The 20,777-nt window shown below is 41.0% G+C and overlaps 1 protein-coding gene across 1 annotated transcript in view; it reads left to right on the top strand.

Annotated features, from left to right (window-relative positions):
• LOC121327739 (protocadherin-16-like) overlaps window positions 1-20,777 on the top strand; it is a 168,918-nt gene that overhangs the window by 116,674 nt on the left and 31,467 nt on the right. The window contains exons 5-11 of the mRNA XM_041271922.1: window positions 2,178-2,414; window positions 2,582-3,622; window positions 4,031-4,218; window positions 7,869-7,965; window positions 8,332-8,489; window positions 14,404-15,253; window positions 16,519-16,758. Of these exons, the coding sequence (XP_041127856.1) occupies window positions 2,178-2,414; window positions 2,582-3,622; window positions 4,031-4,218; window positions 7,869-7,965; window positions 8,332-8,489; window positions 14,404-15,253; window positions 16,519-16,758 (2,811 nt within the window). The remainder of the gene's footprint in view (window positions 1-2,177; window positions 2,415-2,581; window positions 3,623-4,030; window positions 4,219-7,868; window positions 7,966-8,331; window positions 8,490-14,403; window positions 15,254-16,518; window positions 16,759-20,777) is intronic.

Genomic DNA, 20,777 nt, shown 5'->3' with positions numbered 1-20,777 from the left:
TCTACAATAAATATGCCTACATGATCAAAAATCATGTAGCGTTGTAAAAAATATAGCACTGTATCTTGTGATTGATTATTTAAAGTTTAGGCTTACAAGCAGACAAGCAGACAGACAGATGAGCAGATAGAGAGCATGATTCTGTGAGTTGCTCCTCAGGAAGTGAGTAACACAGGTGCCATGTGACCTTCTCCAGGTTGTCTGGAGACAGCAATATTTTTGGGATGGGTGTTTTTAGTCCTCCGTGTGAGACCCCCTGTTCAGCATTATAGCAGGAAGTGAAGCCCTAGTCTGTGGTGGTTGCCTTGGAAACCAGCCTTATAGATAAGCCCCTCTGTTGGTTTTGGACAGGGAATCTTTTGTGATTTTCTTGCTGTTTTGTTGTTTCAGCGCTGCAGGAGCCAGCTGTGCATTTCGAGTCTCTCAGCATTGTGCAATCCAAACGGGGAATTATTATATTGAAAGAAATAACCCTTATAAAAAACTACCAGGCAACTAACTGTATCAGAATTGAGAAACTGATACAAAATCTACCTGAAATTGAATCAGCTATAGCTGGGCTGTCATGTATATTTACATTTTTACATCTAAGGTCATATCACAACGTGGTTTCCTCACAAATTACTATTAAAGAACTTAGTCACTATAGTTCACCAATTATGCTATAAACTACAGCAATGCATTACTCCAATAGTAATTCACAGTTCTAGCTTAATTTTAATTGATTAAATCATGAGTGTTTACTATCTGTAAAAGTGCACCTTGTTTCAAACAAAAACCCCACACACAATTTAAGAAATAATGATTTTTAACAGTTTATTATATAGCACACATGGATAAACAAAGACAACACATAATAGATATTCTAAATCTAACAGCTATAGGCAACTCTTGATAGGTTAAGAATGATATAGTTACCCTTGTGGAGCTTGAAGGTTTGAAGAGCAAGAATGTTTCAAAGTTTTGCAAGTCCAGTTGTAAAAAGAGTCCATTAATGTGCAAAACTTGATTTAAGAGTCCTGGAGTTTTGTTGCAAATTGTTAGATTTCTAAGAACAATGTGTGAAGTTTTCTTTTGAAATCAAAGTCAATGGCAGTTAATCATCTTCAAAGATATTGTCTTTTGGTTGCTGTTCAATTCAAAGTTTAGTTCCAAGGCAGATCAAAGTTTTTAAGTTGAAGGTTTTCTCTAACAAAGCATCTTCTGTAGCTTCCAGATATATAGAATATATCCAGATACAAAGAATAGGTGCAGAATAGATCTTGAATGGATGGAAAAATCAAGACCCAGAAAACATTCCATTTCCAGTCTTTTAAAACTGGCATGAGATGGGTGTTCTGAGACACCAGCCAATCATTTGGAATTCACCCAAAATGTAACCTCATTGGCAGTTGTCCTTAGAAAAAGGTGTGTCCTTGATCTTCAAAGAATTCTTGTCCACGTCTTGGATAAGGCTGTCCATCAAATATCTTCTTAAAAGGTAACTTAAGAAAAGTCTCTTTAATGAATAACTCCACTGTGCTCCTTCCTGTGTCTATAAAACCTTCATATTCACGTTTCCCACAAAAAGACGAATAACGCCATACCTTATTATATATGGCTACTCAGAGTATAAGTAACACAAATTATATTTGGTTATAAAGCACTATTTGTTCATTTTAAATTGTAACTTATTATTTACAGATTTAACCATGTATGTGCCAAATGTCATTGTAAGGCACAAAACAAATATTTTCGATCCTTAATATCAAACCGACAGTTATCAAAATACAATCTGACAGACAGCAATCATCACATTGTGTGTAGTGTTTTGTATTGTCAGTTTAAGAAATTTATGAACAAAGTGTTAGTGTCAGTTTTGTATTTAGAAAGTTTTAGGAAAACTATGTATACTCATCTAAACATTTTAAAGGTTTACTGACTACTTTCTTAGTTTCTTTTGAAGCTTGCATTTTAAGTTGGGTGAAGGGAGATGAGAGAAAGAATGCAGGATTAACTCAGCACATACAAGAAAAATATAGATTTATATTAGAATACATACATTTCGCTCACAATGCTCTTACACAGCAAATGCAGCCTGCCGCTTGCACAAATTTTTGGAAATAAGGTTTTTCAATTGCTGTATCTGAGACATTACAAATAAGATATTAAACCCCTCTCTCTCTCTTTCTCTATAGGAGTCATCTCGTTGTCTCGCTCTCTCCATGGGAAGGTGAACTCTGTGATCCAGCTGGTTATCTCAGCACAGGATGGGGGCGGACTAACAGCAAAGGTCAATGCCCATGTCAACATCAGTGTTGTTGCAGGCTCAGTGGTGCCTCCAGTGTTTGAACAAGCACACTACTTCTTCACGGTGTCCGAGGATGTCCTGAGGGGGACACAAGTAGGCATAGTGCGAGCAAGCAGTGGACATGGTCAGTGCTTCATCATTTTATTATACACACCTAGCCTTGCCTTTTATTATTATATATATATATATATATATATATATATATATATATATATATATATATATATATATATATATAGTCCGGAATTACAAGCCTCTCTGCCTTACATTCTCATTGCCTCCTTCTCATAGGTCGTTCGGAGGGAGTCTACTACACTATATCTTCTGGAGACTCCGATGGTTACTTCACTGTTGACTCAGAGACAGGTGCCCTTCGAACCAGCCGCCCACTGGACCACGAAGCCCAGCCCTCTTTGGAGTTAGAGGTACAGGCCCGGAGTGGGTCACCACCAGCATTTGGACAAACACAAGTCCAAATTACCATTGTAGACATCAATGACAATGCTCCCTCCTTCCTGCCCTCATCCTCCGAGTCCTTGCTACTGGCAGAGTCCACTGATATGGGCACATTGGTGTACCATGTGAGGGCAGAGGACCGTGACTCAGGACCCAATGGGCAGCTGCACTTTGACCTACTCTCCAGTGGGGGGCAGCGTACCTTTGGCATTGAGCGCAGCACAGGGGATATCCGGCTTATTGGTGGCTTGAGCTACGAGACTATGCCCCGTTATGACCTTAAAGTGGTGGCTAAGGACAGTGGGGTCCCCCAGCTGAGCACCACCTTCACACTGGTTGTACATGTGCAGGCAGAGAATGACCAAGGCCCTGTTTTTGACACTCTCACCTACCGCGTGGAGCTGAAAGAAGGGACCCCACTCAACACTCGCTTTCTCCAGGTGAGGGCGTTGAATCGCGAGACCACTACTTCCAGCAGCACTACAGGGTCTTCTTCCACCATACTGGCATATCATCTCCGCCCAGATGGAGACGCAGCTGGATTTGGGATTGCCCCTGACAGTGGATGGCTATTTGTTAAGAGTGTACTTGACAGGGAAACTAAGGACCTTTACCTGCTGACTGTCCTGGCCACCTCGGGTACTGGGCAGCTGAAGAAAACGGGCAGCGCCACTGTGCGTATTTCAGTGACAGACGAGAATGACAACTCTCCTCGGCTCACCCAGGAGCGTGCTTTCTTGGCCGTGCGAGAGAACCTGCCCCCAGGGACTGGGTTTGGGAGGGTGGCTGCCACAGATCGGGATGCAGGTCTCAACAGTCGTCTAACCTTCAGACTCCTGCATCCTGACCGAAATTTTCAGATGAACTCCCAGACAGGTAAGGCCTTCTTTTATTTAAACAAATATTAACCTTGTTTGCAATTCGTGTTACTTTTCTCAACCATTTTCTGTAAGACTAATAAACCAGTTTAGAATGACTCTGTTGTGATCATTTTTTTAAATTATTTAGTCAAACAATCACTGTTTTATGCAATAAGTATTTCTATTATGTGAGCATGTGTGGGATGTGCAGGACATAATACACAAAGAGCATTATCCTTGGACATGACTAGGTAGCTTCTTCTGAAGCTTCATGAGGATGATAGAATAACCTCTTTACCTACACACATCTTCCCAATCACCATGAGCTTGACATATTACCACAGGGGAATCAATGAGTCATAAGCAGTAAAAGTAGCAAACTACTAGGCCAACTGGACTAAGAGTTTCCTCTGTCTTTTCCCAGGTGAGATCAGCACTCGGATGGCCCTGGACCGTGAGCACCAGTCCAGTTACCAGTTGGTTGTGGTGGTCCAGGATGGGGGAACCCCTCCACGTAGTGCCACAGGCACCGCCCATATTACTGTACTGGATGAGAACGACAATGCTCCTGCCTTCACACACGCACCCCCTGGGAGGGAGCTTGTACTGCAGGTGAGAGACAGGACAGGGCTGAAACACAATTCATGAGTTAATATTGAAAATAATTAAGTCCCTATAAATCCTTCAAAAAATGCAGCTCAATTGTGACCAAAGCATGAAAAATCACAGAAATATAGTTTTAGTCCCTTAATTATTAATGTTCTTAGTTCACAAAAATACAGATCTGAAAATGGCAGAAATGTGAAAAAATTTGCATTCTTTTTTAATGGCAATTTTATATACATGTATAAGTAGTACGGATGCACCGAATCCAAGCTTTTGAGATTCGGCCAAATACCGAATCCATCTCAAAAGATTTGGCCGAATCCCGAACCGAAAATACCGAATCTGCAAAAACTGTCAAGAAAACTGAAGGAAACTGCTCAATGAAAAACAGACTGGCAGCTACTAACAAGGGACAGCAACAATCTATAGTTTTGAGCCTTTTAGTTAATAGTATTTTTATTACCAAATGGAAATATATATCTGAATAAGATTTCAGTTTGAAACATACATGATTTACTTGTAGCCGCCTCCCCCCACAATAGAAACGTTAAAATACAGAACTGTTTACTTTACCTTTACAAGAAAGGAGAGCTGCATCTTTGCAAAACCAACTATTTTCTTTAATGACATTTCAACCCATGTCACCTGATTTGACAGTAATGTTGCCAACAGGCTCCAGAATCTCGGAACACTGTAAGGAAAGTCAGGTTTTGTAACTCACCTCTCTAAACTGCAATGCATTCAGTAAAGTGAGTGTGAATTGTGCCAGCTGTCGCTAAATTAATTGAATTGTTTTACTTAGCCTGTGAGGATCACTTCCATCAATCAGACCTATACAGCAGCGGATTGGATTTATGAGTCTCTGACTGGGCAGGATTGTGGGAAGCAAGAAATATTAAACAAAATAGAAACTTTACCTGCTATCACAAGGTGAAGTTGTAAAGTTGCAAAAAATACATATTTCTATGCACGATTTTTTTTTCTCTCAGTATGATCTCTAGAACACATCTCAGACAAAGCAACAAAGCACAAAAGTCTACAACAGTTTGCCATTACTATGTATTACAGGTTTACTACATAACTTTACTTCAGAAAAGTGTGATGTGAGTGTGCTGTTGCATACAGGGGTATGTTTGCATTCAGCAGCTGCGTGACATGTTTAGTATGTACACCTTCAGTAGGGAGTTGAAAGCCGCGACATCAAATGTGTTCTTGTTATTAAATACAAAAATTACATTCAATACCGGATTCGTGTTTTTTATTTAAAGAAGAGCCGCACACATTGGAGGGATGAAATGATTGTGCGTCTGAGCGGATATAGGATTCGGATTCGGTTCACTGAATCCTAAGTATTCGGCCGAATCTGAAGCCTGCTCAAAAAATAGGTAAATACTGTACAATCTTTAATGGTAATGAGGTAGTGTGAATGAGTGGTTTGCAGTGCGTAGGTGTAGGAATGATGCAGTGCTCCAGAACACACACACACAAGACTGTACGCAATTGACAGCTCTTTATTTTCAGCTGGACTGAGTGTCAACAACACTTTAAATAATAAGCACATTCTCTACACATCAATGTGTATTGCGCCATGCAAAATGAGCGTGTGGCAAAGTCAATAAACAGACAGACAATTATAGTGCAATGTTGTTTAATGGTTGTATTTTGTAATCCAAATACCTGTTGGTGAACAGCAGTAAATAATAACAATGTCAATGAGAAGCAATACAGTGGCGTGTATTACTTATCTGTAATCCACAGGTTGGCCCCAAAATAATAACAGTCTTGTTTTAATTCACCCACACGTAAAACAAACACAAACACAAACACCCGTCCACAGTGTGTGCTCTAGTGCTTGTGGTGAAAATACAGTACTTTAGTGCAAACAAAGTGCAGTGTTGTCCAGGTTCGTGCTGGTCTTTAGCGACAGGTCCTGGATCGTGTTTAGCCGTCTACATAATCACAAACAGTATTATTCCGACATGACAATAAACAAACAAAACACTCACGATTTTCTCCACACAAAACAAAGGAACAGACTATGTCACTTTGTCCTCTATTTATACCGTCACACATGACCCCCTGGTAAACGATTGCAGCCACTCCTCCTATCTGTTAATACGTTAATACACCGAAGCTCCACACCCTGTCTAAATGATCAACTTCCTTTTAACCCTAGGAATGAAGTATGTGGCCAAACAGTCCAGGGTGCTCTGTTCCCGTTACTTAGCACCCTCACAGGTCGGGAGGGAGATTTACCACCAAGAAAAGGTCCCGGCCTCCTCTGCCCCCACGGTACCGCTGCCTATGGATAGGACCATCTGTCAGCTTGATTAGAGTTATCATCTCAGAAGATGACTTATCAGAACCGTCTGTCAGCTCGATCAGAGTTTTCATCTCATAAGATGTCTTATCAGAAATGTCTGTCAGCTTGATCAGAGTTATCATCTCAGAAGATGTCTTATCAGAACCGTCTGTCAGCTCGATCAGAGTTTTCATCTCAGAAGGTGTCTTATCAGAACCGTCTGTCAGCTCGATCAGAGTTTTCATCTCATAAGATGTCTTATCAGAAATGTCTGTCAGCTTGATTAGAGTTATCATCTCAGAAGATGTCTTATCAGTTTCACCTTATCCAGAGGATGTAAAATGTTTTCTTAAAACAGGAAGACAAACACCTAACACCGAAAATTTAAACAAGATGAGGAAACACAAAATCAATTTAACCATACACTGATTATAGCACTGTCACTACAATCACTTCCTTTATTAATATGAACATGAAACATGATAAAAATGTATTGATTTCCTTATATCACACTACAGGGTATGCACAGATCAAATCAATGCTTTAAAGCAGAGTAATCAGACTGGTGTAATTACCACACCCCACCCCCCCACACTTAGTTATACTATACCTGGCACAAGGAGGCCCTGTCCAAAGCATAGCCTCAGTGCCGGAAATAAATACATCAGTGGCAACATTTAAAAAGCAAGACAGTAATCAATCAAGTAACAGTATATGATAACATTATATCAAATTACTCAGTACTTTAAATGTCACAAAAACATATTAATCATTGGAATCAATTGATTTTTTAAATGCATGTTATCAAGTACAAAAGCCAGTATGAAGAGGTTTGTATATAAAAAAAAAAACATGTCTCAAATGCATTCAATATGAAGACACATAGCAAATTAATATCCCAAAAGCATGTATCTATGAATGTGGTAACTATCAATATGACAAGTTCCTGCTATAAGTTTGTTTCTGTTATCCAGCATATTCAGACAATCATATAATAATAATAATAATAATAATAATAATAATAATAATAATAATAATAATAATAATAATAATAATTTGTAAAATATTTGAACTAATAACAATTTAAAAAACACTTTATTCTCTTGCTCTACATGCTGCCTACAACTCTGATTTGCACATTTCTGTTTTAAAGTGGGGTTGAAAAAAAAAGACAAATAAAAATAAATGGACACAGGGCTGAGCTCCCCCCTTATGACAGCACTGCATAGCACTCTTGCTATCAGAGGTTTCCACCTGTTCATTTCTGTCTGGACAGACGGATAACTGGTTTTAGAGTTTTTGAAGCAATGTTAGGTTTGTGTTTGAATGACAGACTCTGTGTATTCCTCCGCAGGTGTTGGAAGACAAGCCCCCTGGAACCTTGCTCGGCTCAGTTCAAGCCAAAGATCCTGATGAAGGTGAAAATGGGACAATCTACTACTTGCTATCTGGTAAGACAGTACTCAGGATTTAGATGCACAGTTGATATGCCAGGTTGATATAAAAAGCAGCACACCAAGACAACTTTCTATCAGTCCCTTTCAGTTTGGAGTCAGTCCTTATAAAACATTTTGGTCTGATATTGATATTTTACTTTTGTTACGGTTATACAGTACAGTTTTTTTTAAAAGACATATTCATTAAAATGCACAGGCTTTACAGATCCAGTTCTTCACTGAGTAACACAATGTCATTCTACTTTCACTAGATACAGTATGTTGCAGCAAAAGTAGACCACAGTCATTACACTGCAGAAATGTCTTATTTTTTTGTTGTGCTTTTTCTCTGTGTAATGGTTATGTGCTGTATGTCTCCAGGCCCCAGGGCAGAGCGTTTTTCCCTAAATCCAAACACTGGAGAGCTACGGTTAGCTGCCCCCCTGACCCGCACCGACAGGGCTGACTATACCTTCACCGTGACAGCTACAGACAGGGGTGCATCTCCACAGAGCACCTCTGCAACCCTGCGCATACAGGTGAGAGGGTTTATCTCCACAGAGCACCTCTGCAGCCCTGCACATACAAGTGAGAGGGTTCGTCTCTACAGAGCACCTCTGCAGCTCTGTGCATACAGGTGAGAGGGTTCATCTCCACAGAGCACCTCTGCAGCCCTGCACATACAGGTGAGAGGGTTCATCTCCACAGAGCACCTCTGCAACCCTGCGCATACAGGTGAGAGGGTGCATCTCCACAGAGCACCTCTGTAGCCCTGGACATACAGGTGAGGGGGTTCATCTCCACAGAGCACCTCTGCAGCCCTGCGCATACAGATGAGGGGGTTCATCTCCACAGAGCACCTCTGCAGCCCTGGACATACAGGTGAGGGGGTTCATCTCCACAGAGCACCTCTGCAGCCCTGTGCATACAGATGAGGGGGTTCATCTCCACAGAGCACCTCTGCAGCCCTGGACATACAGGTGAGAGGGTTCATCTTCACAGGGCACCTCTGCAGCCCTGGACATACAGGTGAGGGGGTTCATCTCCACAGAGCACCTCTGCAGCCCTGCGCATACAGGTGAGACACAGACACACACAGGAACAGGATATACTCTCCAACAACGGCACAAAATATGTGTATGAAAAACTCATTTAGGGCCATTCACAAAGCTTAACCCATGAGTAAATGAATTCATGTTTTTGTATGTCTGTTGTGAATGTAAGGGGTTTTCTAAAATATAGTTATTGGTGTTGTAATGTTGATGGGATTGCGCGTACCTGCTGGTTTGCAGGAGCCCCTTACCAAGTGTCCCTGCTGTCACTGCAGGGGGTTTCAAGCAGCCTTGGGTGATTCGTTGTCTTGATGGCTTCTTTGGTGCTTCCAGGGGAAAGAAGGTTCCCCACCCTGACTCTTCATTGGATAGAAGAGGGTGCGCTCAAATAAAATATTCTGGGGAATATCTGTAACTGAGCCACTATGCTAATAGCTTCACTGTATGAGTAATTCATATTATTTACAGTGATGTCAAACATTCATACACGATCACACATAACTAAACACTCTATTATTTACAGTCTGTGTTTACACTGTCTGTGTGCTCTTGGTTCTAAACCCACACATACAAACACAGTTCATGTTTTAGTCTTTGGAACCTGTTATTTTCTATAGTTCTCAATACCCGTGTTTTTTATTTGTACTGATGGGTTTGGGGTTTCACAAACCAAGAACTTTTCTTTATTTTTGAGTTATATTTCTTTAAACTTATGCAGCCTCCATCTGAGTAGTTATCAGGACACTATGTTGCCTTTGCTCTGGTACTCAGATTTTTCAAACAACAGAAAAAAAAATCTACATTCGGACAGAAAATAACAAACTCTTCTAGAGTCTGTCTTGCTGTATTATTATACTTTCTTAAACTCAGAGAGAGAGAGAGAGAGAGAGAGAGAGAGAGAGAGAGAGAGAGAGAGGAGAATGAATGAGAGAATAGATGGGCTTCAGTGAGTTACTGAAAAATAATTCCATCTAGGATTTATGTGATGTCATAAACTATGAGACCGTTAGGTCAAGTAGATTATAAACTGTCACAGAAATCCGAGATGGAATTATTTTCCTTTAAACTCACTGAAACGCATATATTATTTTTTATAATACATGAATATTAGTATCTGTAATAAAAAAGACAATAAACAGGTTTAAATTTCAAGTGAATTTAATGAATTATAATAATGTAAATTAAGTCAATGTTAAAAAATTTTAAATATAATTTTCTTTTTGATTATTCAGGAACAGTGAATTAAACTGGGTATATCATGAACTGCTTTTTATTGCTTTTTATTTTTTCTTAGTTGCTGTCAGAGTCAAAGATTATTCGTCTCGCTCACTGGTTTGGTGCACCCATTGGTGGAGGATGATTGTAAATCTTCAAAGAGACCAATTTGTTAAAACTACCTAAAAGCCATGAATTGTGGGTGTTGTCGAGTGATTGAAAACTATACATTTAGTTTTGAAAGTGGTCTCAGGGTGCACAGGAGTCAAATATGGGTCGAAGGGATAATCTTCTAGTGGAATATGCCATTTAGACGTCACTACTGCAATATTATGCCTTTTTTGGCTCAGGATGCAAATATAACCTTCATCCATGTGGTTCTGTGTTTTGGAAGAATTCGATATTATCGATATCAAAACTCCTACATGATATTGATGTCACAAAAATACAGTCCATGTTTTAGTCTTTTAGAACGTGTTTTCTATACGTTCGGACAAAAAATAACAAATCTTCCAGTCTGTCTGCCATATTATAATATACTTTCTTAAACCAAGAGAAAAAAGGGTTTACATAACTAGACAGGCCTTGGGGCCTGGCTTAGACACAGGGGAAACATATTCCGTCTCTGGAGCTCTGCAGCTGACAGTACTCTCTCTGCTCGCAAAACTCTTCTGAGGAACTTCTGAGAGCAGTTCCTATTTATTGAGTTTCTCTGGGAACCTTTTATGCGCTATGCTGTTTCCTCATGACACTCAAAACTAGCACATCAGTCTGTTTACATCCTGTCTGGTCGGTCCTGCAGCAGAATACATGGGGACCTCTAGCGCTACACTCCGGCAAGTGCATAATTACTTCTAAAGCAAACACATATCAACCTGTGTTTTATTAATACAAACATCTTTACTAAAGCTTGCTTTATGATTGTCCAATATTTCATGTATAGCACTCATAAAATAAAATCATAAAATCTTATGTAATGCAAAAATAAGTGTAACTATGGTGTAACAGCTCTATACAGTCATTTCTAGTACATTGTAATTCAAATCTGAGAGAAACATTTTTATTAAAGTTAATTGATCTAACTGCATATGTAGTGCACATTTACATGTAAGTTATGCTGCTGCTTTTATGCATTTTTCAAAGAAAATTCCAATACAAAATGGAAAATTTACTTTTAGATCAATTAATCACAGCTGGGCTATGATTATCTACAGCTGTATAATTCCCTTAATGGTTGGAGTCAGTAACTGAAACATCTGCAAAACACTTTTAATTGCAATTCAAATAGAGGCAGACAAGCCTAATTGTAAAATAAATATGTGTATTGACCATTATCAAATTAATTATTAACAAAGACAGAACTCAGGCACAAGGGCATAAGGTTAACCTCTATGACTCTGGTGTGCCTGGGCATGATGAAAGCTAAGTCTCCTTCAAAGTAGGCGAATTTCTTCAGTTTCAGCTAGTTTCAAATTATTTATTTATTAATTTATTTATTTACATTTGGAATCGGCAATTATCGTTTTTGTTTTCTCTCCAATTATTTTTATTTCAACCCGTCTCACCGCTGCCACCCCCGCGCTGACTCGGGAGAGACAAAGACGGACACACGCGTCCTCCGAAATGTGTGCCGTCAGCCGTCCGCTTCTTTTCACTGTAGTCTACACGGGCTGCCAGTGCACGGTGAGCCGAGGACAGCCTGGCCGACCTAGCCCCCCAATATGATTACATTTGTATCACTTATTTACTGTCCTAATGTCACAGCGAATAGTGTATGAATATTTTATAATACTCTCATTTACTAACAATTAGAACAAAATAGAGTAGTAGTTAACAGTTTAAACTGCAATTATCAAACGTATTTACTGCGAATCAGAAAGCCCCAACTGGTACTGTACCTGCAAAACACAGCTGCCAGTTGCTTCCTCACTAATTCTGATGACTAACATAAGAATCTTGCTTCATAAGAGAAAAATGTGTTTACTGTAGGGCAGTTATAAAATTGCTGCAAAAGAAGATGCTTACTAGTTTTTTGCAGAATGTTAGACTGCGCAATCTAAACATTGTCCATTTTTAATGCAGTTTCCTGTTTAATTTTATTTACTTTTATCTACTGTTATTTTTCTTGGTAAGAGGGCTTAGTTGTTTCTCCTAGAGTCACGCATGGGCTGTTTGGAGTGCAAATGTTAGTGAACACAAGTGATATATGTCTGTGTTTCTTAATATGTAATGCCTTTGTACAGGGCAACTGCAGTATACATTTAGTGAAGTGTAAAGGGTTGGCATTGTAATTTGAAGCCCTCTGTTTGTCTATCAGTAGAGACGGGTATACTCAAGGCCTTTTTATTTTCAGTTTTCAGGTTTTACAAAAGCCAATATTTCTCCAGGCCTGCAAAATTACCCCCCATTTTTACAAAGAAAACTGTGGCAGATGTGGATTCAGACCAGTTCACATCGGTTCACGTGAACCGGTCAAAACAAATATCAGCCCACACTTTCAACATTCAAGACTTTATTTTTTTATTTTAAATAACGTAATAATCCGAATGTGACCCGTTCCTAAAAATTATATTACACTGTGCTTTGTTTCACTTGTCTTCTTGTTTCTGAGATAGCTAACCTAGGAAGTGTTTATGCCCCACCCCTATCACTTCTGATTTGCTAGCTGTGGCAAAAACCAATCTTCTATTTACAAAAAAAAAAAACAGCACGGACTGCCAAGAGAGCCTGGCAAGGCACAGACTATTATTTTACACATCTTCGTGCCTTAAGATAATATTTACGTTTTTTTTGTAATTTAAAAAATACGTTGTGCTGCTTTCTTAATAAATTAACCTGACATTTAAATGCATAAATCTAGTAATGTTACCAAAAACAACCATAGTCGCTAAGGTATTAGCTGATTAGAAAAAATGGTGTGTAAGTTATAAAATGTTTGTTTAAAAACATTTAGTTTCTTTCGATTTAGTTTTACTAACCTAGTTTGCCATTTACCATCTATACATATTTTTTAGATTTGAACGCTACTTTGAAATATATTTAATTAGATTTGAACAGACGCACTAGTAGTTATTTATTGGACATGCACAATCAATCAATTGTAAAACTATTAAAACATGAAGATTGACATATATGTGTGTAATGATACAAATAAAATGCTTACATATGAGTTTGAGCTATCTGTACAATATTGTATTATTATTATTTTTAAGATAAAATACAACCTTTTTTTTTCATTGCCAGTAGTGTAAGGAAAGCATGTTGCTTGGTATGCTGAAGGCTGTCTTGCGCCACTATAGAGCGCTTGCCCCATCTCTATGGGTCGGCATAAATTTCGGAGTGTGGTATGACATAGAAAAAGGAAATCAAAAGAAAGAAAAGTGAAAGAACCAGACAAAAAAACAACAAAATGTAAGAATAACAATATTATTAGTAAATTAATAATAAACAAATATATGAATTAAAAAGGTACAATGGAGTACTACACATTTTAACAGGAACTGTAGCAATTTATTTTCATGGCAATTATTACAAGTGAAAATATTTACATACAGTATATGGAGAGCAGCATATCAGGAGCGCCACTTCTAGATCTGTGTGTGTATGTCTGTCCTTCCTCTCTCTGGTTGTTACTAGTGCTGTGTGTGTGGGTGTATCATGTACAACCAGGGTGCGATTTGTCACAGGGCAAGGTAGAGTGTACAGTATATCCGGGAACCGCTGCTATAAAATATCTTCACAACCAAAGCACAAAAAAAAGAAACAATGTAAACAAAAAACAAAAACGCATGTAAATGAAAACAAATTAGGGCAAAACGCTCCTATCAAATTTACTCACAACCAAAGCACAGAAAATGTAAATGCAAGCGAAAGCCAGGGACACATAATGGAGCACGGAGCATGGATGGCAGAAATGAAAACAACTAGTGGGGTCTGCAGCACTGTGGGTCAATAAGCAAATGCAAACAAAAACAGACAGAGAATAAGTGTTTGACCCAGGGCTTAAATATGGGGTTAATTGATAGATTAGTTAATTGACATATTGTTTGGTTAATTAAGGAGAAGCCCTTGCACCTGCCCCCCGAACAACACCCAATGGTTACAGTGATAAACACTGATAAATTCCTGGGAATAAAAGGGTTTTGGGTATTCTATGTCAGTATTTTAATCATTTTTCTCTCTACAGGTCCTGAATCACAGTAAGTTCCTGCCCGGCCCAGGCTCGCCCACTTTTACCCTGAATTCTTTAGAGGGTATCAAACCAGGATCAGTGGTGGGTTCTGTGGGCTCAAAAGACCTCCAGCGGTACCCAGAGGAGGGTCAAGTGACTTACACAGTAGTGGGCAGCACAGACCACGACGGCACATTTGTGGTGGACAGATTGACAGGTGATATCTATCTTGCACGAGAGCTAGATTACGAGCAAGGGGCACGTTATACCCTTCAGATTGAGGTGGACGACTTCTCCAGAGCCTACCCAACCAGCCGGATCATCCTAGTAGATATTGACGTGCAGGATAGCAATGACCATGTGCCGCAATTCCCAGAGGACCCGGTGACCATTGTCATTCCAGAGAACATGGTGGCTGGATCTTCCATCTATACCTTCCAGGCTGTGGACAAAGATGGAAGTGGCCCAAACAGTGACATTCAGTATTCCATCCTCCAGCAGTGGCCCACTAAGGATCAGAACCTAGCACTAGACCCTGTGACTGGGGTTGTGACTCTGGGAAAGAGCCTGGACCGCGAGGTTACACCCTCCCTCCTCCTCATTGTGCAGGCAACGGACCAAGCACTTAACGTTAGCCAGCGGCGCTCCAGCTCTGTGACAGCGCGAATCTTTGTGACCGATGAAAACGACAATGCACCTATCTTTAGCTCCCCAACCGCTGTCAGTGTCATGGAGGACCAGCCAATTGGCTTTGTTGTCCTCTATGTGATTGCCAGAGACTCTGATTTGGGGGAGAGCGGGCGTGTGGCATATCGAATTCAATCAGGGAATGCTGGCGGCAGGTTCACTCTGAACCCCAACTCTGGTAGGTTATCTGCCCCTTTGCTATCAAAAAGATCCTTGTGCTTTTAAACGTCTGTGCAGGGAAAAGAGCACCCAAGTTATACTTATTTATTCACACAGCAGGTCCACTGAGACTAAAGGGAATATACACATTACAGCAGTGAGTCGAGCAGAAAGAATACAGTTTAAAAAGTTACAAAAATATAGTAACATTGGGTTCTCAACAGTTGCAAACATGGTAAAGCTTTTATAGTGGTTTGTTTAAAATAATCTTAATATTTATATTACCAGTGACAAGCTGTTCCTGGCACTTGATTCACTTAAGTAAAAACTTACAGAATGAAAGCACAGTGTGTTTTATGATTAAGATTATATTGATGGTTCCTGCATTCCGTGACATGAGTTATAAGTTCAATTAATGTGTACAATTAAACACTAATAAGGGACTGTATACTGGCTGGACCAGCGCTGAAGAAGAGGGAGGTATATTCACCTACTGAGTTTGTAAATGGTTAGCTAGTGTGGTCTACTGGTTAGAACGGGAAAATATAGGAGTGTGCTTGGCCTAGCGAGCTCAGAGACTGGAAAACAGTGTGGTCTTGTCTTGTGGTTTTAGTTAAAGGACTGATAGGCTGTGTGTTTGAGTTTTGGAAAGACAAATAGAAAAGTGACTTACAGTACTTTGTTATTAAGATATTTTAATAACAAAAATAATTCTTATAAAACAGCCCCCACCCCCCAAAACAGCTAGGATTAAATTGAATCAATATGACCATAACCTTTGTGGTCCAGCCTATTAAAGTATGATGTTAAACTGTTCTAGGACATGGCAGGCTTTAGTCTCGCCTGTGTCTTTCTGTGCTGTGCCTATTGTAAAACTTGCTGAGTATCACCTTTCCAATGGAAAACTAATTAAAGCAGACAAGTGTTTCTAGTTTAGAGTAAGGTAGGGGCTCTCAGGTAGGCAAAATAGAGCTAAACACGTGGGAACAGTGTTTGCAAAGGTTGGCGAGGGTTTAAAAAAATAAGAATAAACTCCAAACAGTTGAAGAAATCCTTATTACACCAGAACAGGCTTTAAAGCCACACAGTGCCCCCAAATCATTAGAGTTGGGTGATAGGCTGGAATACAGTGTGGACTCATGGATAAAACTACAAGGATAAGGACAAAGTGTGTTCCAGTGGCCAACCAGAGGGTTGTGCAGCTGGGTGGTTTAGTGACCCAGTGGTATATGACTCCATATGCCTCTTTCATTCCCAGGCTCTCACAGTTTTGTTTTTAAACAGGTTCCCTCTCCATAGTGAAGGCTTTAAACCGGGAAGAGCAAGGACTCTACAATTTGACTATTGTTGCAGAGGATCATGGTTTCCCCCAGCGCACTACCTTGCAGCTACTGTCTGTTCAGGTGATAGATGTAAATGATGAGGCCCCTCAATTCCGGGAAGTTGAATTTGAGGCGCAAATCTCAGAGAACCAGCTTGCTGGCACCTCCATACTGACAGTCACTGCTACAGACTGTGACCAAGGTAATCAAACTGGGGGGGAATTGGTGAGAGGACTTCTTCATATTCTAACCAAACACAAACAGCTGAAGCTGTTTTGAATTGTATTGGATACAGTAGTGTGTTTCATTTTCTTTTTCTGAGTCTGAAACACATAAAACAGGGATTACAAACTTTCACTCCATTACCAGTTATTGAAGTAAACAAGTCATTGTTCCAGACTGTTAGTGCTGGAATGCAATCTGGTTTCCCAGAATTAAAATTAGTGCCACTAAAGTTATTAAACTGTTTATGCCCAGAAGACAACATTACATTATAATAGAGAATGGCTGAGCTAACACAGCAACACCAGATGTTGACACTGATACTGTTAATATGTAATTTTGATGACATTAACCAACATGCAAACAGGTTTAAACAATATCAGTGTATTGATGGATTGATGTGTCAAACTGTTAACACAAATGGGTATAAAGCATGATGATTAGTACAGCTCATCTGTTAAAAAAAAGTTGACTAGCAAGATACTGAATACTCAGTTACTGATCTATTTGGTTTGGCCCAACTTTGGTGTGTTTGAATTTTGATATCCCCCATTTGGTTGAATGGTAGTAATAAACAACCAGGTACAAGGACAGACATAATCCCAATAACATGTCTTTCAGGATTAGGTGCTTGAAAGTGGGCTAGCTAGCTAGTGTCAGACATTGGTGGCGGTCCATTCAGCTTACTTATAGACTAATCTAATGACATTTCTCTGGTTCAAGATTCTTGGCATTGTCATAAGATATTTTAGTGTGAAACAAAAAGAGATTGTTTCAAGATTTTTAAGTGCTGTGGAACTTGAAGACTTCACAGTAAATGGAATAGTTTCACCTCTGAATAACTGCGTTTCAATGTTGGGGCTAGTCCTAAAAAATCTTACTGGAATCAGGACAGAAAATGCCTCAGTAATGATAGGGATAAATAATGGTGCTTACGCAAAGCTAAAATCTGAAATTCTCCACCTAGTTCTGGTGCGGTGTGTTTGTCACAGTTTAGTACTGGCAGTCTCTCGTGCTTATGAACAGTCGCTTCCTAAATTTTAAGATTTTTTAGTTAAGTCGGCCGTTTTTAATATTTATAGAAAATGTGCTGTCAGAGGTGCACAACAAAACATTCCAGGGAAATAACGTTAATCCAACAAAGTTAATTGACGGACTTGTCAGGCTTGCCACATCACTTGAATGCCGTGTAACATTTCCTAGGGCACAGGTTGATTTTCTCACAGATGACATCCTCCAGCATCTGGTTTCTCATCCACAACTTGGATATGAGACTGAGAAGACAATCAGGGAAGATTCTGTGCCAGAAGCAGCAAAAGCAGCAATACGAGGGCGCTGTGTTAACTTCACGGAGCTGCTGTTACAGGAGATTCAGAATCGTTTACCAGACAATAGAAAAATCTTACAGCAAATGTCTATGTTATGTGTTGGTGAAGCTCTTCGACATACAAAGAAACCAACAACAAAGCTGGCAGAATTGTTTGTGACATCCCCAGAGGAAATCAACAGAATTGAGTTTCAGTGGCGCAGCATACGCTACACCCAGTTGGAAAATGTTGATGACACTGAAAAGTTCTGGTGTGAAGTGGAATCCTACAAAGATGCTGCAGGAGAGAACCCCTTCAATGAGCTGTGTAATCTGACATTCACTGTTATTACTCTGCCACACAGCAATGCAGATGTGGAGCATGTCTTCAGCCAGTTTAATGTAATTAAAAATAAATTAAGAAATCGTCTCTTACTGTGTTCTGTTAACTTGATTCTTCATATTTGATATGGCCTCCAAGCTGCTGGCAAGAAATGCTATGAGTATGTCCTACCCCGCAGTGTGCTTACTACAATTGGCACGATGGCATCCTACTCATCTGGAAGCATTCAGTCAAACTCTGAAGAGGAGGAGGCCCCTTACCAGGATGTCATCCAGGCTCTCTTGTAGAACTTTTAAAACTTTTTTTTAAGTTTTTGTTTCATATATCTTTACGTTAGCTTAAAATCAAATAGTAAAATCCAGTTACATTTTTTTTTGTTTGTTTCAATTTAAAAAAAATGCCCACCCTAATTTGATGTGGCCTCCAAGCTGCTGGCAAGAAATGCTATGAGTGCACCCTATGCTGGCATGTTGCTCACCTGGAAGCAGTCAGTCAAACTCTGAAGAGGAGGAGCCAGGACGTCCTCCAGGCTCTCTTTTTAAAGGTAAGATACATTAGTTAGGCCTATATTTAATTGTACTTATATGACATTACACAGGCACCTGTTTATGTGAGTAAAATGACAATTTATTGCGTGTACTTTGTCATAGTATAGTTTTACCCCCCACCCCCGCCACCCCAAACAGCCGTGGATGAACCCAGCAGTACAGTGCTGGCACTTCCAACACGCTGTAGCAATTGTTATTATTTTAAATTAACTCACCTCTCTCTCTCACCTGTTCTCCACTTCCTGAACACACAACAGAGTGAGTACTTCGTGCACCTATATATACAATTGTGCTGGGATACAATTACCAATTAATTATTCACTTGAATCCCAGCACGTGCACTAATCTGTGTACTCCCGTACTCACATATCAATACCCACTTAAACATGCACGTGGCGTGAGTTGTTATCTTCGTGTCTAAATACAAATTACACTTTATAACACTTGTGCTCATAACCCATATTTATATCCTGTTTATTTTATACATAAACACCAACATTAACACACTACATACAACATAAAACACTAATAAACACAAAGGGACAGAACTCTCCGCCACATATGCCCTCCCTTGTGCGCTGCACACCTGCCCTCAGTGGCCACCTCCCCCCTCAGTACCAAAGTCCCAGTCGTAGTCCTGGCCCAGGAACAGGGGCAGCAATGGGCCAAAGGTGGCGGCCACGGTGGGAGGTCCTCTTCCCACCCCAACAGCTGTAGTGGCCAAGGCAATCCTGGCAACCGCCTGGCAGTCTGTGGGGATGGTCTCCTGACCTTCCCCCCCTCTTCTATAGACGGCAGCTCCCTCTTGTGGAGCTCCGGTCAAATTCCCTGCAGCGAAAGTACTGCGGGGGAAGAGTCTCCTGACCTCTCCCCCCTTCTTCATAGCTGGCAGCTCCCCCTTGTTGGGCTCAGGCCACAGTATTTCCTGTGGAAAAGCAGGGCTGACAGCAACTCCAGGCAAAGCGAAGCCAGCAGCGACCCCAGGCGAAACAGAGCCAGCGACCCCAGGTGACCCTCAGGAGGCGGTGGCAGCAGTGGACCCTTGGGAGGCGACGGCAGCAGCAGTAGACCCATGGGAGGCAATGGCAGCAGCAGTGGACCCTCAGGAGGCAACAGCAGCAGCAGTAGACCCACAGGAGGCGAACTCAGGAGGGGAGCCCCTGGCCATAGAGGCGGCAGCGGGAGCTCCACTTCATACCCTGTAACTGGTAGCTCCCCAGGCGATGCGGAACAGCAGGCAACCCCAGGTGATGAGGAGCAGCAGGCAACCCCAGGCCATGCGGAACAGCAGGCAACCCCAGGCGATGCGGAACAGCAGGCAACCCCAGGTGATGCGAGGCGGGCATCCTTGGGCGGAGCAAGCGGGCGGTATTCATCCTGTGCTGGTGGAGGTGGGAGCTGCAAGCAGTCCTCCCATTTCGGCAGAGGCGGAACCAGCAGGAATACACCCTCTGCTGGTGGAAGTGGGAGCTGCCATGGCAGTGGAGACGGAACCAGCAGGAATTCATCTTCTGCTGGTGGAGATGGGAGCTGCAAGCAGTCCAGTCAAAGCAGTGGAGACGGAACTAGCAGGAATTCACCCTCTGCTGGTGGAGGTGGGAGTGGCAAGCAGTCCTCCCATGGCAGTGGAGACGGAACTAGCAGGAATTCACTCTCTGCTGGTGGAGGTGGCGGAGGCAGAGGCAACTCCTGCTGCTCTACTCCTGGTGGTGGAAGCGGTGGAGGTGGGAGCAATGTGTAGTCTCCTGGCGACGAAGGTGGGAGCAGCGTGTAGTCTTCCCCTTTAGCAGGGGACTGGTGCG

Source organism: Polyodon spathula, chromosome 15 (assembly GCF_017654505.1).
Source record: "Polyodon spathula isolate WHYD16114869_AA chromosome 15, ASM1765450v1, whole genome shotgun sequence".
In the NCBI taxonomy this organism is placed as follows: Eukaryota; Metazoa; Chordata; class Actinopteri; order Acipenseriformes; family Polyodontidae; genus Polyodon; species Polyodon spathula.
Note: the sequence above shows the minus strand (reverse complement) of the source record. Positions and strands in the feature narration are given on the sequence as shown.